Source organism: Andrena cerasifolii, chromosome 3 (genome assembly GCF_050908995.1).
Source record: "Andrena cerasifolii isolate SP2316 chromosome 3, iyAndCera1_principal, whole genome shotgun sequence".
Lineage (NCBI taxonomy): Eukaryota > Metazoa > Arthropoda > Insecta > Hymenoptera > Andrenidae > Andrena > Andrena cerasifolii.
Window position 1 is genome coordinate 22,301,485 of NC_135120.1, and position 17,734 is coordinate 22,319,218.

At 46.6% G+C, this 17,734-nt stretch overlaps 2 protein-coding genes across 5 annotated transcripts; one reads left to right on the forward strand and one right to left on the reverse strand.

Moving 5' to 3' along the window:
- Positions 1-1,374: 1,374 nt before the first annotated feature.
- On the reverse strand, positions 1,375-17,327 carry LOC143366931 (putative protein FAM10A4). 3 transcript variants are annotated; one of them, XM_076808405.1, is made up of 6 exons: positions 17,131-17,327; positions 16,598-16,851; positions 16,498-16,561; positions 15,996-16,408; positions 2,415-2,639; positions 1,375-2,295 (listed from the first exon to the last, which is right to left on the reverse strand). In XM_076808405.1, the coding sequence occupies exons 2-6, from the start codon at positions 16,841-16,843 to the stop codon at positions 2,086-2,088; spliced, it is 1,158 nt and encodes a 385-aa protein (XP_076664520.1). In that variant the 5' UTR covers positions 16,844-16,851; positions 17,131-17,327; the 3' UTR covers positions 1,375-2,085. The 3 variants fall into 3 exon arrangements, with proteins under 3 accessions (XP_076664520.1, XP_076664521.1, XP_076664519.1); XM_076808406.1 differs by having other exon boundaries at positions 2,415-2,507; positions 2,544-2,639; positions 16,498-16,851; XM_076808404.1 differs by having other exon boundaries at positions 16,498-16,851.
- Positions 6,395-15,770, forward strand: LOC143366923 (uncharacterized). 2 transcript variants are annotated; one of them, XM_076808394.1, is made up of 10 exons: positions 6,395-6,554; positions 10,723-10,806; positions 10,873-10,961; positions 11,027-11,219; positions 11,470-12,537; positions 12,610-12,726; positions 12,995-13,224; positions 13,398-13,589; positions 13,650-13,913; positions 14,114-15,770. In XM_076808394.1, the coding sequence occupies exons 1-10, from the start codon at positions 6,482-6,484 to the stop codon at positions 14,492-14,494; spliced, it is 2,691 nt and encodes an 896-aa protein (XP_076664509.1). In that variant the 5' UTR covers positions 6,395-6,481; the 3' UTR covers positions 14,495-15,770. The 2 variants fall into 2 exon arrangements, with proteins under 2 accessions (XP_076664509.1, XP_076664511.1); XM_076808396.1 differs by having other exon boundaries at positions 6,396-6,554; positions 13,052-13,224.
- Positions 17,328-17,734: the final 407 nt, after the last annotated feature.

Consider the following 17,734-nt stretch of genomic DNA (forward strand, 5'->3'; position numbering starts at 1 on the left):
TTCCTCGATCCATCCTCAGAGCTTGGAGTACGCTGTGCCGTCGCCGAGAAGAAACATGCAGCGTCATCATCATCACCACCATTCGCATCATCATCATCATCACCACCATCGACATCACAGGAAGCACCGTCGCGTGGTCAGCGATCCCGGTACGAGAAACTGGAACGCCGCTGACGAAGGGGCGAAACGGCATAGGAGGATGTTCAGCTTCGACACGGGTATTACTGGATCAAGGTTACTGGAGGCAAGCAGCAACGAGGTTCTACCTCCTGACGAGGCGAACACGTCGACCTTCAGGAAAGTGCCATGGCATCCGAACTTGCACATGCTCAAAATCAGAAGAACGTAGCGCGACAAGGCGATCTGCACCATCCGGCTCGCTGTAACGATTCCATAGAGGAGGCATGAAGATTTTTGCGGAGGATCAGAACGAGCTGGTCGTTTCGTCTCGTTTCTCGATGAACAGTTACAACGAGGCGGTGCCGATTCGATATCGTGCATCGAAGCGAGCGACGATTATCCCTAAGAGTGCAGTACCTTTTGATTTCACGTGCAATATTAACGTTCGTTAAGGACTTATTTATCGTTTGTAAGAATTTATTTATTCGTGCCGACCACGCGGGACGCGTGACAGCACGTCGCTGCTAGCCATCGCGGTTGCAACTTACCTTCTGAAGATCGTTGGGTACGGAGACACGACGCAACCTGTTCTGCGAATTTGTACACGGTGTGATTCGTTTAACGTAACAAATGTGGAAGGCACGTTAGGCGAATCACCCTGTACGTGTGATTATCGATGATCGTTCTTGTATATATTTAATCACGATCGTTCTGCTAAATAAGAACGTTGAATATTTATACAGAACTGTACGATGTATTTATTGAATTCACGGTATATCGTATGACAGTTTATATTCCAACAGACATACTTGAAGCACTATATCTTTCCCTGAATGCTCAACTCACACCGCCCGTATCATTTTCTTAAATCAAATTACTAACGAAGTATCCTCGATCTGTTAATTATTAATTGAGAAACGTAACAAGCTTCGCCGAAATTCAGCTTGGAAAACAGTTTTGTTATTCACCCCTAGATATCCATCTATATAAATCACGTGGAGATTGTGAGTTTAGCAAACACTGCACATCATGTTTTGTTTATGATACTTGCCATGAACACTCTTTGTCTCTGCTCCGTAGGTATATATACAAATATTAGGTCTGCTGTGTTACCGATGATTCCATCCGAAACCATACTATCCGTTACGTTTCACACCATCGGCTAACTTCGTACATAGGTTCCCTTAACATCGAAAAATCATTTAAAGTGTCTAATATGCCACATTATATCGTGCGTGAATGTTTCCTTTTTTCTCGATAAACGCAACGACCTTCCTTCGAGCAAAGTGAACAAAATGTTGCATAAAACGCTTAATCGTAGACAATAGTACGTAGCGAATGTTAAGTAATACAAAGAACGAGACATTTCGTTGGGAAACGAACGCTTTATCACATAGTAGTCGATTATAATTAGGCGAAAATATGTTTAACACTTACAAAACGAGATTAAAAAAAAAATGAATACAATAGAAATGAAACCTAATATCACTTGTTCGTAGAATAAACGTAGAAAAAGTAAAACTGCAGAAACATAGAAGACAGGAAGTACAAACGTAGAAACGAATATAAGAGAAACAAGGCTGAGACAGGATCAAGCTGGAACACAGTGGAATCGTTTTGCCAATTGATAGATACATTAAAGGATACACTGAATCATAACTGGGCCTTACTATCGTAACAATAATTATCAGTGTAATTCATATTGAGAATGCGACCCTTCTACTGTAGATATACAACCGTAGAACTTTTGCAAGTGTGCGAACTCTGGACAGTTCCGAAAGTCGATTGTTTTCAAAATATAGCTTCTTTGGGGTGCGAATAGGTACTAGATTCCAGCTCGCGAGTAGTTGATCCTGGTCAAAGGAATTGTATCAAGTAGATTCGAGTAGGGGGTCGCTCCAGTACAATGTCCAGACGCGCTATGAATCATTGGAGGATAAATTTGAAGGAGGAATATCCAGCTGCTTAATCGAGACCATCGTCGTCCTGTGGCTCTGGCTTTGGAGTGGTATTCGGCGCTCCCGGCGCTCCCTTGGCACCCGGTATGCCACCCACGCCGCCAAATTTCGAGCCCACCATGTTGATAAGCGACATTATCTTCGGATTATTCTGGTACTTCAGGATGTTCAGCGGATTCGTGCAGATATCATTGAAGGCCTGCCCTACTTCTGGGTCCTGCGCAATGGAAATCAACTGATCATTTCTGCGACTGTCAGACAGTTTCAATAGGAAAGCATGATCTCAAGGTACGATTTGTGGACTTGAACTACTGTATAGCTGATTGCCTGATTTACCATGAGAGACTTCAGGACGTCTGCATCGCTGAAGAATTGACTAAAGTCTATTCCTGGGGCCTCCCCGCTGGATTCGGTCTGAGAGAAGCGGCTGTCCTTTGAATCCTTCGAGTCCTTTGAATCCTTCGAGTCCTTCGAATCCTTCGAGCTTTCCTGTTTCTCGCTCTCCGAGTTCACTTGCGTGTCACGTTTCTCCAGTATCTTGCGCATCTCGATCTCCCGAGCCTGGAAGTAGAAACACGTCATAAAGTACACGTTCATCGCTCAGAGGGAAGCGTTTTAATCAGGAAACTGTTGTACCTAGTAGCTAAACTATTTCCTTGTCATTTTCGACTTACGATCCTTAACGATGGGATCTGATTTAGCGTTTAGCACAGGGCAGTTTGAAAATAACATAGAAAGTAATTCCACAGCGATTCAACCCTGAACTTAGCGTAGGAACAAAACGAGCCACCCTAGTCGCGTAGCTGTTTAGTTAAATTGCGTATCGCCCCCGTTTTCTTAGCCTCGGTCAGTGACCCCGGCTTATCAGTTATGTAACTGGTACGCGACACTGTCGATTACCGTTTAATTCAGAGTCCCAATCGCTGAGATTGAAAGGCGGCGTTCGAGAGCGTGGTAACTCGTGCATTCTGGGGAAACTCTTCGCAACACTAAATCATAAGGAAGTGTCTCACGCCGGTCCAAGATACATTGTGACTTCATACAACCGTAGCCTTATTATAGACCGCGAAGCAGCCAATCTGGCCAGTAACCTTCGTTTCTAAAAATCGATACACTTCCCGGCTTTGTTACCCCCGTTTACTTAACTCTGATTTCAGCCATCACCAATCCACCTGCGAGGCTAATAAACATTTAACGTCACAGAAGTATGCTGCGTACCCTTGAACTGAAGGAAACATTTCTACGGGGTCGTACCCCTCATCGAGATTTCTCTGATGGGCCATAAAAGACACAGAGGAAACCGCCAGAAACAGAAACCATGTCGGTCCCAGTCCTCTGCATGATTCGAAGGCTACTGAAAACTTTGAAAATAGGTACCTTCACCCATCGCGATCCTAAAGCCAGGAATGCACCTGAAAGCTGAGCTAACAAGGAAATATCCCGAACCCGGAAATTCACGAAATTCTGTGAATATGTAGGGAATTTTCTCCTGATTACAACGCAATTTTTCTTTGCTGCCCAAATTCACTCTAAGGGGGTGTAATCGACCCCTGAAAATCCGGATATTTTCCGATTTTTTCTTACAACTCGTGAACTGTAAAATAATTTTTTACCAAATGATAGATTTAATTAAAAGCAGTAACTTTTGTCTCGAGACTTTTTTTCCCATCTCTTACTGTTCGCGAGTTATAACACAAAATCGGAAAACACCCGAATTTTCAGGGGCTAATTTCACCCCGTTCGAGTGAATTTGGGCAGCAATAAAAAATTGCGTTGTAATCTGGAGGAAAAGCCTTGCATATTCACAAAGTTTTAGAATTTTTAGAATTTCTGGGTTCGGGATCTTCCCTTGTAAGTTACGCTGTGCTATTCCACGCTATGTTGCGCTAAGTTTTAACAAATTATCTTCAATACATCCTTATGGCACCGTCACCACCAAAAGTTAAGCTGTGCTATGTTTTTTATATTTTATAGCATAGCATAGACTCCAGGTGGATCCCCGGTTTAAGAAGTAAAGAAAACCCTGTACATCTTGACGAGGCGAAGGCAAGGAGAAAACGCATTCGATACCGAAGCGGCTGTAACCCGCGGGGTCATGAAAATGAAAGGGCCGCGGCGGTGTATCGTGGAGATCCATCGCGGATCGCCTGCCGCGATCGGGGACGCCTTAGATCAGGGCCGTTGGCGGACGCAGAGGAGAGGTGCATAGATAAGGAGAAAGGGCAAGGAGGAACGGGAGATAGCGGTGGAGAGAGCCGACGATCGCGCGAGAGAACTTTTGCACGAGGGACCACCACCTTATACGGCGGCGACCCGGGCGTCTAAATATAAAGGCGCCCGTCGTCCCGACGCTCCTCTCTGTCCGACCGCGCACGCATTTCGCCGCGAATCTCTTCTCTTTGCTACGTGGTAAGCAGCCACGTTCGGTTGCAATCAGAGCCAGCTGGAATTCTGCTAATATTACGTTACCGCAGAACCTCCAAACGTGGCGGTTCCCTTTTGTCGACGGACTTCCTGCACGACACAATTTCCAACGCCCCAAACCGCGTTGCTAGATAGAAGACAACCGAGGGGTCGCGTTATCGCGGAGGTGTTTTAAGAGAATGAATGGAGTTAAGGGTTGTCTTGGTATACTAGAATCTTGTTCCATCAAGTATCTCGAGAAATACGAGGATCGGAGGGTTGAAGTTCGGTAAACCGAAGTGGGAGTAATATTCAGGGGGGGGGCTACATTTCTGCGTGGTATTTTGAGAACCATCTGCTGGCACTTCGTGGAGTAATCGTTTGTTTTCTGTGTTCTATTGGTCGGGTTACTGGCGATTTGTTCTTGTGCACGGAGATTCGTGTTAATGGTAGCTGGTCGCTTGATAATCGTTGGAACAATGAGGGTTCCAGTAAATTTAGGAATCTGAGATCTACGTATTAAAACGTTGATCTTAGTATCTCGTTTAAATATACAACCCTCTAATTAGATTACAGGGTTGGTGTACGTTTTTAATTCCCACTCTCCGTATCCCTGAGGAATTTTAGTGCGTGCAAAGTAAATTTGCAGGAATCGTCTCTCAGAGCTCGAGGAATATGAGCGTCTTCCAACTGTATCTCTTCTGATTCCCATGCCGACCTTGTCCCCGTATCACACGTGTATTTTGGGAATCGAATAACAGCAATGCTCGCAATTGGCCCGTGTTTGCAACTGTTTAACCAGCGATTTTCGGCGGATCGTTGCTACTTATATCATGGGAATAAATTGCCCACGCGAGTATAACGCGCGGCGGTATTTATAATCGTAAGTCCCAAGGGCCGTTCGGTTCTAGGAATGTGTTTCCGGTTTTGGGATCGGCGCAGTGTCCCTCCGAAATATCGCAGGATGAAAAATAGCCGATGACAGGCTTTCGTCGCAAATAAAAAGCGCGGAGCGGGGAAACGAGGTTGAAGATGACGTGGAAGACGGGTCGAAGCGTGTGCAGGATCCTCGTACAAGATCTCTAGTCAATGTCTTTGCGGTCTGTCGGCCAGGTAGACCCTCCAAACCCGAGAAAACCGGGCCGCCAAGAGGTATTTTTAAAACTCCGACTCTACGGCCAGTATCTTCGGATCGCAGGAGATAAAGATACGGTGATTCAGTGGCGGCACAACTCTTGCATACTTCAGAAATTCCACATTTACAGACATTCTCTCTTCCAATTACTTTCCCCAGAATATTGCTCCATCGCTTCGCGATCAAAGTCACAGCTTCCGCGATGAAAACCATCAGTTGGAAAACATTCTTTGGACTAGCCAATCACTGCTTATGAGCCTGACGATCTATCCTTCGATTCTCAAATTAAACACAGACCCTCGCATTTGCACGCAACCATTTGTATAAAGGTTCAGTACAGCCTTTGCAGCAAACTTAATTCCTCAAGGCCTCGAGTCTTCCTCCAAGATACGATTCAGTCTCTTCCACGATGCTACAAAAAATATCCACAGAACATTCTCTCAACCTCCCCTTTGGAATGCATCCCTTTCCCTCCGCCAAACAAAATCCACGCTAACCTGCCCTTGAGTCTCTTTCTCGAGAGAATTCTCTTGACTACCCAAACGTTTAATTCTAATTCCAGAGCATCGACTGGATTCAAGGGATACTACATCCCTTCGATATTATCGAAGTGAAAGATCCCGTTAATCGACGAGCGTCGAGGCGGATGGGAAAGAGGAATAAAAAAGGAAGGAAGAGAAAGAAAAACAGAGGAAATAGTAGCGTGCGTGGTCTGGCTGTGGGGTGAGAAGTAGAGGGGCGTCTTCGGGGTTTGGCGGTAGTGACAATGCCAGTTCCTCGCGGGCGAGTTGGAGTCGAAGGCGACTATCGAGTGTAGACGAGCTGCCAGCCCTGGCTCTCATCGTGTAGTGCCTAGTGAAACGAGATGACGGGCTCGCGGCTGAGACCCGCGTTCTTCGTGGGCCTCTTCCTGGCCCTTCTAGCCGTCGCCTTACAGGGTGAGTATTTCAGTAACCACCACCGGAGGTCCCCTGACCACCTTCCAACCACGGCTCACCCTCTTGCCCCGTTGACCTTGCGCAACCGTCCCTTTTCCCTCGTTCTAGTCGAATGCCAACTACGTCTGAGCTACCAAGCAGCGTACTACTTAAAAACCTCCCTTCTTCTTATTCTCCCTTTTCAGGTAGACAGCTTGCTCTTCTTCTAATTAAGATACATGGTCCTCGGTTACAGTGCTACTAGGATTGTTGTGATATCGCAATTCCTTGTACTTCTTCATTTTCTTCTATAGTCTCTCCCTCTTAGCGAATATAAGTACCCGAGCGTCTGCAGAAACAATAATATTTAGATGACGTTTGAAGCCTGGGCTTCGGTGAATTGTGGCTTGATTATTTTAGTAATTAGCGAAGCGAATACCGCAACAGCTCGCGCTCCCTAAGTCCATTTGTCTTGAAACCGATCCGAGCATCCTCGTGCCTTCCCTTATTCGCAGGGTCCTTCGCGAAACCCATACTCGAGGTCCTCGGCACCGATTGCGGCGTGCTCCAAAACAAAATCGTGCAACGCTGCCCGTCATTTGTTGTCGCGTTATTTTTAACTCGACGTCACGCGGCGGCTTTTTTAGAATGCACCCGATCCGCGACTTCGGCGTCGTTTACGCGGGTTTAATTATATAAATCAAAGCCGACGAATCGCTCGTGACGAGTATTAACGACGCCGACTGTCAGAGGTCCGTGGATTAGGAGCACTCCTCCCGTTCAGCCAGCTCTTGCCGCCGTCCTACGTAGTTGAAGATGACGTGGTTCCGGCGATTTTTCAAGGAGGAAGACGCGCGTCTCGCGATATTAGGGCCAGGTTTCTAGAAGCTTTAGCGGTCGATGATGTGGCCGGAGTGCTGACGAACGTGTGACGATTGACGAAGGTCAATGTTACGTAAAGTCGCCGGTCTGCGTCATCGGTTGCTCGCTCGTCGGGCCTCTTCAGCATCGAGCAGACGCACCAAACTCATGAGCCTTGCGTCATTATCGGTTACCAGCGTACACCATTGGCGAAAGAATATCCCTCCACGGTGCACGTGACGTTTAATCAACTCTGCTTCCTCGATGCATCGCGATGCGAAGTAGTCTTCCGATAAAGTAGATCCTATGGCCACTTGCTGATTAGTTGGATCGAATAATACCTGGAGGGGATAGATGGTTTTGGATTAAGAAATATTCGAATCTTCGGTAATTGTTATTGCCAGTGTACTCTTGACAGCGCTATAATCGGAGTAGCACGACGAAACACGGCGACGATCGAGTAAAAAGTTTTCATCGCGGATTCAAGGATTTGTTATTTTGGGAATCGATGGTAACCGACTGTCAACAACTCGCAAATAATTACATAAGGACGGCTATAAGTCCGTGCCAGATTCGCTCTAAATTCTGTAAACCTAACCGTGAATCCCGTTTAAAGGTAGCAGGTTGCTGGTATTAGCGAGACGTGATGAAAATTCACGTTTAACATTTGTAAATTGGAAGACGCTGACAAGTTAAACGGAGGGAAATTTGGCGCAACATTTAGAAAAGAAACATTTGAAATTTCACAGATCCTTATTAAATGGATTATTAAAAATTCCTAAAGTATTGTATCTTTTTATGAAATGCTACTGTAGGGTACTTTTCCACCCCTCGTCTTCTTCAGAGAGAAATGATTTCATAAATCTGTTTGGAAAGGGAATTAAGCATTCTCTCTCTTAAATTCAGTTTGGAAAAGGGAATTATGCGTTCCGAAGCTGATTCGACTGTTACAGCGAAAGGATTAAAGACTATACACGTCGCAGAGCGCGGAACAAGACTTCGGATTCTATCTTTATCCTTGGTAGCTATGCTTGCCAAACGACAGCTGCTTACCTCTACTTCCATTACCTGTATCTTGACATTTTCGTGAATTATTTTGCGACCATACAATTGCAACACACCGCTGAACAGATCGGCCGAGTTCGAAATTAATATTCACGCGTAAACCACGATCAAACATTCTTCGACTGTGACCTTTAACGTTCGTTCTCCTTGGTATCTGTATCCGCAATTAAATCCAATAAATCTAACAGCCAACCTACACAATTATATCGCCTAGAAGATACTCAAAAAGAAAAGAATCAAGATGTTCGACAAGTAGCATCCCCCGTGTACTTCGACGCTCGGAAAACAAAAGGCTAAAGCATGCGAAATGATAAAACGGAATATCTCGTGCCAAAAGCACCAGCACGTGTGATGTAATGATGAAAATTTACGAGCTGGGCGCAACGTAAGCTGCATATTTCCTTGGTGGTTCTCTTCGTCCGCAGACTAATTAAACCTGTGCTCTGAAAATCGCGTTATTAATCGAGGAACAAGGTACTCGGGCAGGCCCAAGTATTCGCCGAGCTTTCGGTTTCGCTGGTAGCGCAGCACGGAATTTTCGCTTTACAAACAAATCTGCTCGATCATCTCCTGATCGAGTGGAGTCAACGACAAATTAGTCTCTCGATTAGAGTAATCGTCTTAGGATCGTCCGTGGGGTTGGTTTACATATTCGCACTTTTTCGCGGCGAATGACCGATAAAAATACGTTTCGCTCATCGAATATATAAATATTTTCAAGTGTTGCTCGGCTCAAAGCCGCCTACTCGCCGCTATACTTAGAAACCGGCCTGGTCCCAGGTACTGCCTAGAAAGATGATATCGACATTTTCATCGACCGAGATTTTACATTCGGTGCCATCAGATTTCGGATATCCGAGCGTCGCTGTGTTTCCATTAAGCGTGCGACAGAATGGGAACTCCATGTAGGAACAAATGCCACGAAACGAGCCTTCCTGATTTCAGATACGGCTCACTAATCTCAACCTTGAACTCCCACAATTTCACGTGGATCAGTGCTTCGGATTATTTTCCAGGGTGGGTTTCTTCAGTTCGTCAGGGCGATCCCTAGAGACTAGTTAATAGCAGTTTTCAGTGACCATTCTCGTTTCAGTTCTCCAGAACCTGCGATTAATAACACCATGTGGTCTTCGTTAGCCAAGTACTTACTCATATATCTTGAGACATTCAGAGTGTTTCTAAGTCAAGACACCGCTGCTACAATTCGCTCTACTCTTTCTTCTTGTTAGTTCCTAGGAAAGCAGTGTTCTCCAATTTCTTCGGGCTATACAGTCCTCGAAATCCTCTTGAAGTAGGTACCCTAGTTCCTTCGAGCTTCCAAGGTGAGCCCAGTCGCCGTGAATTTTGGTTTTCGATTCCTCAGCGCTCGTCTTTCGTCGGCCAGTGGAGGGTATCGGAGCCACCGATTGTTGTTCCCGAACACCTGTCATTGTCCGAGCACGCGCCCGACCCAAACGGTGTGTAACGACTTTGACAAGATCTTGCGTCACCTGGGTCAGATATTTTCGGTGGTCGCGTGGCGTTAAACCCTCCGCCCGAAGCTCCTCGGCTCGGTTATCTAATACCCCGCGCCTTCTTTTGGCACAACGCGTGTTCGGCATAGTGAGAACTGCTCGATGAAAATTCCTGGCAGCCGAAGAATCGGCATAGAATCAAGCCAGCCGTAAAATCCTCGCGGTAACGTGCGCGCAACGCAAATACACGCCTCTCCCGTACATATATTAATGTTCGGCCCGCGGTCCTCCCTGCTCGCATATTTCCACGTCGCGGTGCATTACAACACCCGTGCTCGATGTTTGTTTAGCACCAAGCAGCGTCCTTAGATCCTCTAACGAAGCCGCGCGCCGCGCTGGCGAGACGATGTTCAGTCATTTTTCAAGGGGACACGGTATAAGTTCGTACATCACTCGCAATTTTAGCTTCGGCAGAAGACGAGAATGAACAGAGCGCAGAATTGGAACTCTTGAGGGGACCGTTGATTTGTGGCTCGAATGATTAGCTTATAGAGATCGACGAGACAGTTTCGAAAGTAGAGTCGACAAGCAAGAGTGTAGAGAACTGAAAAAGTTCCCAAGCATCCAAAGCAGAAATATACAAAACGCTAATTCTGGTTCCTGAGGAGCTTCTTCACTGCTCTAAGCTTAATATTTGCCAGCTCAAAACAACAGAAGACCTGTGCATATTATCCACCACCCTAATATTTGAAAGTTGCCTGCCACAGACGCGACGGAACTTCAGAGGCGCCTCGAAATTCGTGTTTCAGGAGTGCAAAGCGAGGAGCTAGAGGTGCCATCGGAGGATCTGTGTCGACCGTACATTGAGAAGGCGCTGAAGGACTTCGGTACAGGTAATGTTAGGATGTTGAGGAATATTCGAGTGGAGCGCAACGATTTCTAGAATGTTTCGTTTGAAGGATCTTTGGAGCAGACCAGTGCCGAGGCGGAGACCGACGCCGACAGAGACAGCCAAGAGGATGGGGACGCTAACGCCGCGAGCGAAGAAGTGAGCCACCTTTGAAGTCCCTAAGAGGATCGATCGAGGGAATGACTTTGCGGTGCTCGTTGCAGGTTGGCGAGCCAACAGCCGATGTTTCGAAGGAGGACTTGGCAACGGAGGAGGACAGGCAGGATTCGGTAGAGGGCGAAGCGGAGGGAAGCGTTGAACAAGCTGAAGAGGAGGCTGGCGACGCGTCCGTGGAAGCTGAGCAGAGTGCCGAGGGCGCGGGGGAGCAGAGCGCTGAAGCTGGTGACAACGAAGAAGGTAGGGACCTAGCGGTGATCATTAATTCGCTGTTAGAGGCAGTCCTTCGAGGATGTAGTATAAAAGTGGAGGTGCAAATTGACAGAAATCAATTGCACGTTCTGCTCCACTAGCCTTAAGTATCCAGCTACTTGACCACAAGGCCTTGAGTAGCCAATTGATTTTGCTTCAGCTATGATTCCAATAGACGTAGAGTAACGTAGTTTCCCAGCCACAGAAGTTAGTCTCCAGGAAAGTGTCTCTGTCCCAGGTGGATCTGATCAGGCAGATGAGAAATCCGGCGAAGCGGACGCGGGAACGGAGGAGGACAAAGACGAGTCTCCAGAGAAGATAGAGGAAGGTGGGGACTCTGGTCAAGATGACACCGAAGAGGAACAGGCAGAGAAGTCGGGCGAGGATGAGCAGAAGTCCGACGAAGAGCCGCAGGTAGACGAGGGTAAGTCTGACGAAGGAGCAGAGGCGGACGACGGCAAGTCCGACGAAGGTGGGCAGGACGACGATGGGAAGTCCGACGAGGCGCAGGCCGAGGGCCAATCGACTGAAGAAGCGACGATCGACGAGGAGAAATCCGACGAAGCTAAGACCGAGGAGGTGAAGTCTGGCGAGGATAAAGCTGACGACGAAGCCGACGACTCGAAAGCGGACGAGGAGGCTTCGAAAGAGACGGAGGAAGTAGCTGCTTCAACGGAGGAGGAAGCTGAAGAGGCTGGGGAGGCCGACAGCAAGGACGCGCAGTCTGAGGAGCAACCAGCAAGCGGGGAAGAAGGGAAGGAGGAGAGCAAAGAAGGGGAGAGCGCCGAGGAGGTGAAGGAAAGCGAGGAGACCGAGGAAGGTAAATCAGAAGAAGAGGCTAAGTCTGCGGAGGAAGAAGAAACGAAGTCAGCGGAGGACGCAGCCAAGTCCGAGGAAGACAAGGAAGCTAAGGACGAGGAGGCTAAAGGAGAGGAAGGAGAATCCGCGGAGGGAGCCAAGTCAGAGGAAGATGGAAGCGAAAAGAAGAAATCTCGCGCGAGGAGGGAAGCCGGCGAAGAATCTGAGGGTGACGATGAGGGCTCCGAGGAAGCAGCTGAGAGCGAGGAAGAGGAACCCACCCCCGAAGAAGACCTGATACAGGAGATTGAGGTGCCAGAGAATTTACGACCACGCGATCACATCAATCAGCTGTTGAAGCTGGACGAAGAGAACGAGGGGAAGGAGAACGCTATTCAGAAGATCAGGGATGTGATTCTGAAGGAGCTGAAGAAGGTTTACGACAATGCCATACAACCGCTGGAGACTCTGTACAAGTACAGGGACCTGAGCAATAGACACTTCGGCGGTGAGTACTTGGAATCGTTCCTCCACCGGTTTTAGTTCCACCTTGATCCTAGTAACGCGAATTGTTGTGCAGATCCAGAGATATTCTCGAAGCCGCTTGTTCTCTTCATGGGTCCGTGGAGCGGTGGGAAATCTTCCATCATAAACTACCTGCTCGACATAGAGTACAGGCAGACGTCGTTGAGGACAGGTGAGTAGGTGACGATAGAGCGGGAGGGGCGTGGACTTTTGTTTTGCGAGGACGCTTGAGCTAAACATTAAGAAGGAAACTTTTAACCCCTTAAGCGGGGAGGGACTAGACCCCGTGCGCAACGTATATATCCGCTCTCCCTGTTTAAGGGATTAACACAGTCGGCGGTGATCGCGCCACCGACAGTCTCGTAGAGAATGTGAGAAAACCCGCTAAACAGTTAGCAGTAGACGCATGCTAGGAGCATGAATATACAGATAGCGTTTAGGTGGTTTGAGAGAGTGCTTAGAGGAGCAATGCAAAACGGCAAATGGAAATGACACAGGAGCCGAGCCGTCGCCGGCCTACTTCAACATTCTAATGCACGGGGAGGAGGAGGAGATCCTCGATGGCACGCAGCTCGCAGCCGACTGGACATTCTCCGGCTTGCAAAAGTTCGGGCAAGGGCTGCTCGATCGGCTCAAGGGCTTACGGCTCAACAGCAAGCTACTGGAGAACGTGAGCACGTGTTCTTCTTTGTAATTTCAAGCTGTGTACTGAAACGCGTGTCTATTGAATGGAACTGGGGCTTAAAGTGGCCCAGTTCCATCCGAAAAGCACAGTTCCAGACCGTCACCTATCCTCGTAAGATGCAATGATCCTTGCACTTAATACAATTTCTACGCAATCAGGTGAACATCGTCGAGATACCGGGTATCTTGGAAATTCGAAAGCAGGTCCAACGTTTGTTCCCATTCAACGATGCGTGTCAGTGGTTCATCGACCGTGCTGACATTATATTCCTGGTGTACGATCCATCCAAGCTGGACGTCGGGCCAGAAACAGAAGCGATCCTCGACCAGCTGAAGGGTCGGGAGTATCAGGTAAGCTTGTGGCGTTTAAACGGCGCCAGGCACGATAGTAACGCGACCTTCCCGAAACAGACACGCATCATTCTTAACAAAGCTGACCAAGTGAAACCGGAGGAGCTGATGAGAGTGCAAGGCGCACTGATATGGAACATATCGCCTCTGATGTCCAGCGCTGAGCCACCGATAATGTACTCCGCGTCCTTGTGGTCGTTACCCTACGAGGCTGGTGCACCGACCAGGCTGTTGTACGCGCAGGAACGAGCGTTCCTACGCGATCTGCGTACTGCCGTTGATAAACGAGTCGAGCACAAGATAGCGAGCGCCAGAAGATTCGCTGTAAGTAACAGTGAACAGCAGTCGGTCAGCTGCCCTCTTAAAAAAAGAAGAAAGTTTGAAGTTGAATTCTATCTTCTGTTTCATGGGAATTGCTGGTTATAGTGTGCTTAAAGCCAGATAAATCTATCGCTATAAATTTCCTCACCTTGTGGTATTTTATATACTTTGTAATCGTTAGAACTTGTGATTCGCATCTGCAGGTACGAGTGCGCAATCACGCAAAAATGGTAGACTGCTATCTGACCACCTACTACAACCAGAAGACGTTCTTCGGTAACAAGAAGGAGACCAGCGACAGGATCGTGGAGAATCCGCAGGACTATCATATTTACGAGGGCCTGAGCACTCTGAAGAACATATCACGCTACGACTTGCCCGACCCGGACGTTTACAGAGACTTCTTCCGGCTGAATCCGCTTTACGACTTCCCCCTGTTGAGCTCCACGTGCACCTACTTCCGTGGATGCCCGATTAATAGACTCGATGTGGCCATAGCCTACGATCTGCCGGAGCTCGTGGGCAAGTACAAGAAGTCGGTGGAGCAGGTGACGCACGAGTACGAGACAAGCCCTCCTAGTTGAGTGTGATTCAACGTCCTGAAAGAGAGCTCTTGATGCCACGCGAGCTGCGGAGCGAGAGCAAAATTGTACAGAGGATAGAGCAGCGGTACGAGTGAGAGGGGATGAACATTAGTGTTTAAGTTCAATACTCGAGACGGTACAGAGAACTTTCTTTCCTGAAACAACCAGCAATAGTGGGATTGGATTGTCCTTAGGTAAAGATCCAGCCGTAATCCTAGACGAAGCGGAGAACGCGAGACCTAAATAGAGCTCCTGGAACACAACATTGCGCGACACTCTTAGACGAATCACTCACGGACGAGGAGAAGATCAGCTTTGGAGTATGAAAAGTATACTATTTGCTGCGGGGTGAGCCGTACGGTGGCCACCAGTACTTAACGTACGCTCCGAGTGCATCCTGGTGAATTGGAGGCAGATGGATCTGAGATACTACTTGTGTTTGGAAGGCAATACGAGTGTTACCATTCCGATCTAAAGCGGACAGTGAGTTTCCCTTGAATGTGTTCAAACACAGCTTTTGGTCATGCAGTTTCCGAGAACATATCGCAACAATAGTGGGCCCCTATTAATACGTCGACGAAAAGTTGGGGACGCAATGAACTCGCGCGACAGACTTCTATGAAACTCAGTGTAATAGTTGCAGCCAACTATTAGAGCACTGCGACAGTTTAGCCGTCGGAACACCGGGGCGGGAGCAACAATTACGTACTGTAAAATAAAATATATATATATACATACTATATATAAATATTTCCATTGAGAAAGAGATAAGAATGATCTCTTTTTGAGGCTTTTGTGAAATACCTTGTATAAACGAATTGTGTTCTTATTAAAAGTTATAAAATATTTATTTAAAGAGAAAAAAAAAACTAGTAGTTACTTGGTAACATGTTCCCCATGTTGTTACGTCAAGTATATTTTCGATGTAAATGGATATGCTGTTTTGATTCAGTAAAACGTTTGATTCACAATGTACACCTCGTGTAAATTAAATGTCTCGTACGAAATGCTTGCCGGTTTGTATTGTGTTGTTAATGCTCATGCGTGTAATTGGCTTTCTGCGGGCATGCGGATCGCTAACGTTGTTGTTATTGCAGTCACTATTATTGTCACTCGAGTTATCCAAGAATATGTTGAATTACACATAATTCAGTAAAACATTTACTTTGTTAGTGGATATAAGTTGTTATTTTATGTAAATGTTACTTTATGTATTAAGTTAAGTAGATCTAATTTATGTATTTTTTGAATAGGAATGTGTGTTCTATGATTCTCATTTGTGTAAATGTGACGTCTCAATCCCAAATACAAGTTACTCGCGAATATCGTAGAGACAATACGTTGGTGAAAATGGTGGCAAGAGTCAGCGGTGGTCTCGAAAGAGCTTTCGATTAAAATCTGTGGATGTTTTAACAAGCGCATACGTTCGGTCGATCGAACTAGTATATACTGCAAGCAGAGTATATCAAAAGTAATAAGATACAAGCAGAAGATCACTTACCATTGGCGTGACTTCGCGCAGCCATTCATTAGCTTGTTCGTCGAAGTCGAATTTACAAGCGAGTCTCAAGTCTTTAGCGGCCTCTTCGAACTTTCCAAGCAACTGGTAAGCCCTTCCTCTAAATTTGTGGGCAGCCGCGCTATCCGGATTCAACTCCAGGGCACGATTACAATCGCGTATGCAAGCGTGAGACTTTTCCATTAGCAAGTAAATTTGCCCGCGCTTAGCGTAGACTAACGCTACCTGCGGATTCAGTTCAATGGCTTCGGTGTAAAGTTTTATAGCCTTCTCGTAATCTTTCTCTGTGAACGCGGACACAGCTTCCAAACGTTTGGCTGCGGCTTCCACAACATTCTCCTCCGTTGGTTCGAGCGTTGGATCTCCCATTGATTGAGGAGTATCTAAATCTGCGTCTGAAACATGTAACAGAATTTAGAGCTAATTCAATAAATTGAGTAATTAAAAGTGTTTTAAAACTATGGGAAGTAAAGACTCGATCTACCAGTGACTTCAGTCGTATCTTGTTTTTCCTGTTTTGGCTCAGGTGTCTTAGCTGCTTTAGTTGCCTCAGTGGCTTCGGCTGCCGCAGTAGCTTCGGTTACCTCAGTCGCCTCGGCTGTCTCAGTGGCCTCGGTTGCCTCAGTGGCCTCGGTTGCCTCAGTTGTGCTCGCAGGCTTCTTGCTTGGCGATTCATTGCTTATATCTTTTGGTATGCTTCCCCCGAAGTGTTCGATAAAAGATTTTACAAAGGCAAGCTGAGGTTGCTGTAATATCGCTGGGTTCGTTGTACACAGGCTAATAAATGTCTCTAATTCTGCCAGATGTTCTGGTTTAACGGGAACAGACATTTTGATGCCTGTAAACAAGGACGGTGGATTTATTTAAAACGCCTCATGCATATTAAATAAACTGCCGCTAACGTGTCACAAAGCCGACACATCGTCGTGCGTGCTTTAAGATGTTTATGAGAAATGCATTAAACGCTGCACAAAAGGCAAACCCATACGTGGCACACGCGTCTTTCTCTCGCGAAAGTATTCTGGTTTGTCGAATTGCAGCCCGAAAAACCAGATTACAACGTCGCGAATACCGGTAACGAGTGGTTGCAAATTCATTTAGAAATGTGACTGCTTACCAATGGTTTCGTGGAGTTTGTGTGAATCTCAATCAGCGACGTGAAATGAAATTCTTGAATCGTCCCTGCTTTCGCTATCTGTATTTTTGATAAGCTGAATTAATATTCGGCGATACAACAAATTGCGCAAGACACAAAGACACCACGGATGCGTAATGGCATCACCCGACGTAAAGTCTGATACAGATCGCCAGAGATATACAGCGTGTTTCAGAATTACCCGTCCAAGGTATTCATTGGTACCGACATCTCGGGAATGTAGATTGAAACAATTGAACGGTACGCTGTTTTAACAGAAAGTGGTAAGTGCAATGTAGGTAAAGTAGCAGTTTCTGTTGTCCCACCTGCAGAGTGTCGGCAAAAACGAAAAAAACGACGAAAAAATCGGTTTTTAATTTTTTTAACTGCGGCGCACCGAATTGAAAAATCTGAAAAAAATTCAGAACAATAGTAACAATGATACGTACTTACAGTAAAAATATAATTATAGTGCCAAGCCTGCTTCGATACACAATCGGCATTTTGCAGCATTCTTTGGCGTTTTTTATTTTTCACGGCTTGGTTTTTCAATTTAAAAATCTGAAACAATTCTCTAATATGTGCC

What these genes read in the sequence shown, in the direction of transcription:
- LOC143366931 (XM_076808404.1), bottom strand. Translation starts at nt 16,843, where the DNA reads ATGTCTGTTCCCGTTAAACCAGAACATCTGGCAGAATTAGAGACATTT. An exon ending in TGCGCGAAGTCACGCCAATG is followed by an intron (nt 2,640 to 15,995) that starts GTAAGTGATCTT and finishes TTCTACTTCCAG; the next exon opens with GCTCGGGAGATCGAGATGCG. An exon ending in ACGTCCTGAAGTCTCTCATG is followed by an intron (nt 2,296 to 2,414) that starts GTAAATCAGGCA and finishes TCCATTGCGCAG; the next exon opens with GACCCAGAAGTAGGGCAGGC.
- LOC143366923 (XM_076808394.1), top strand. Translation starts at nt 6,482, where the DNA reads ATGACGGGCTCGCGGCTGAGACCCGCGTTCTTCGTGGGCCTCTTCCTG. An exon ending in TCTAGCCGTCGCCTTACAGG is followed by an intron (nt 6,555 to 10,722) that starts GTGAGTATTTCA and finishes TTCGTGTTTCAG; the next exon opens with GAGTGCAAAGCGAGGAGCTA. An exon ending in CTAACGCCGCGAGCGAAGAA is followed by an intron (nt 10,962 to 11,026) that starts GTGAGCCACCTT and finishes TGCTCGTTGCAG; the next exon opens with GTTGGCGAGCCAACAGCCGA.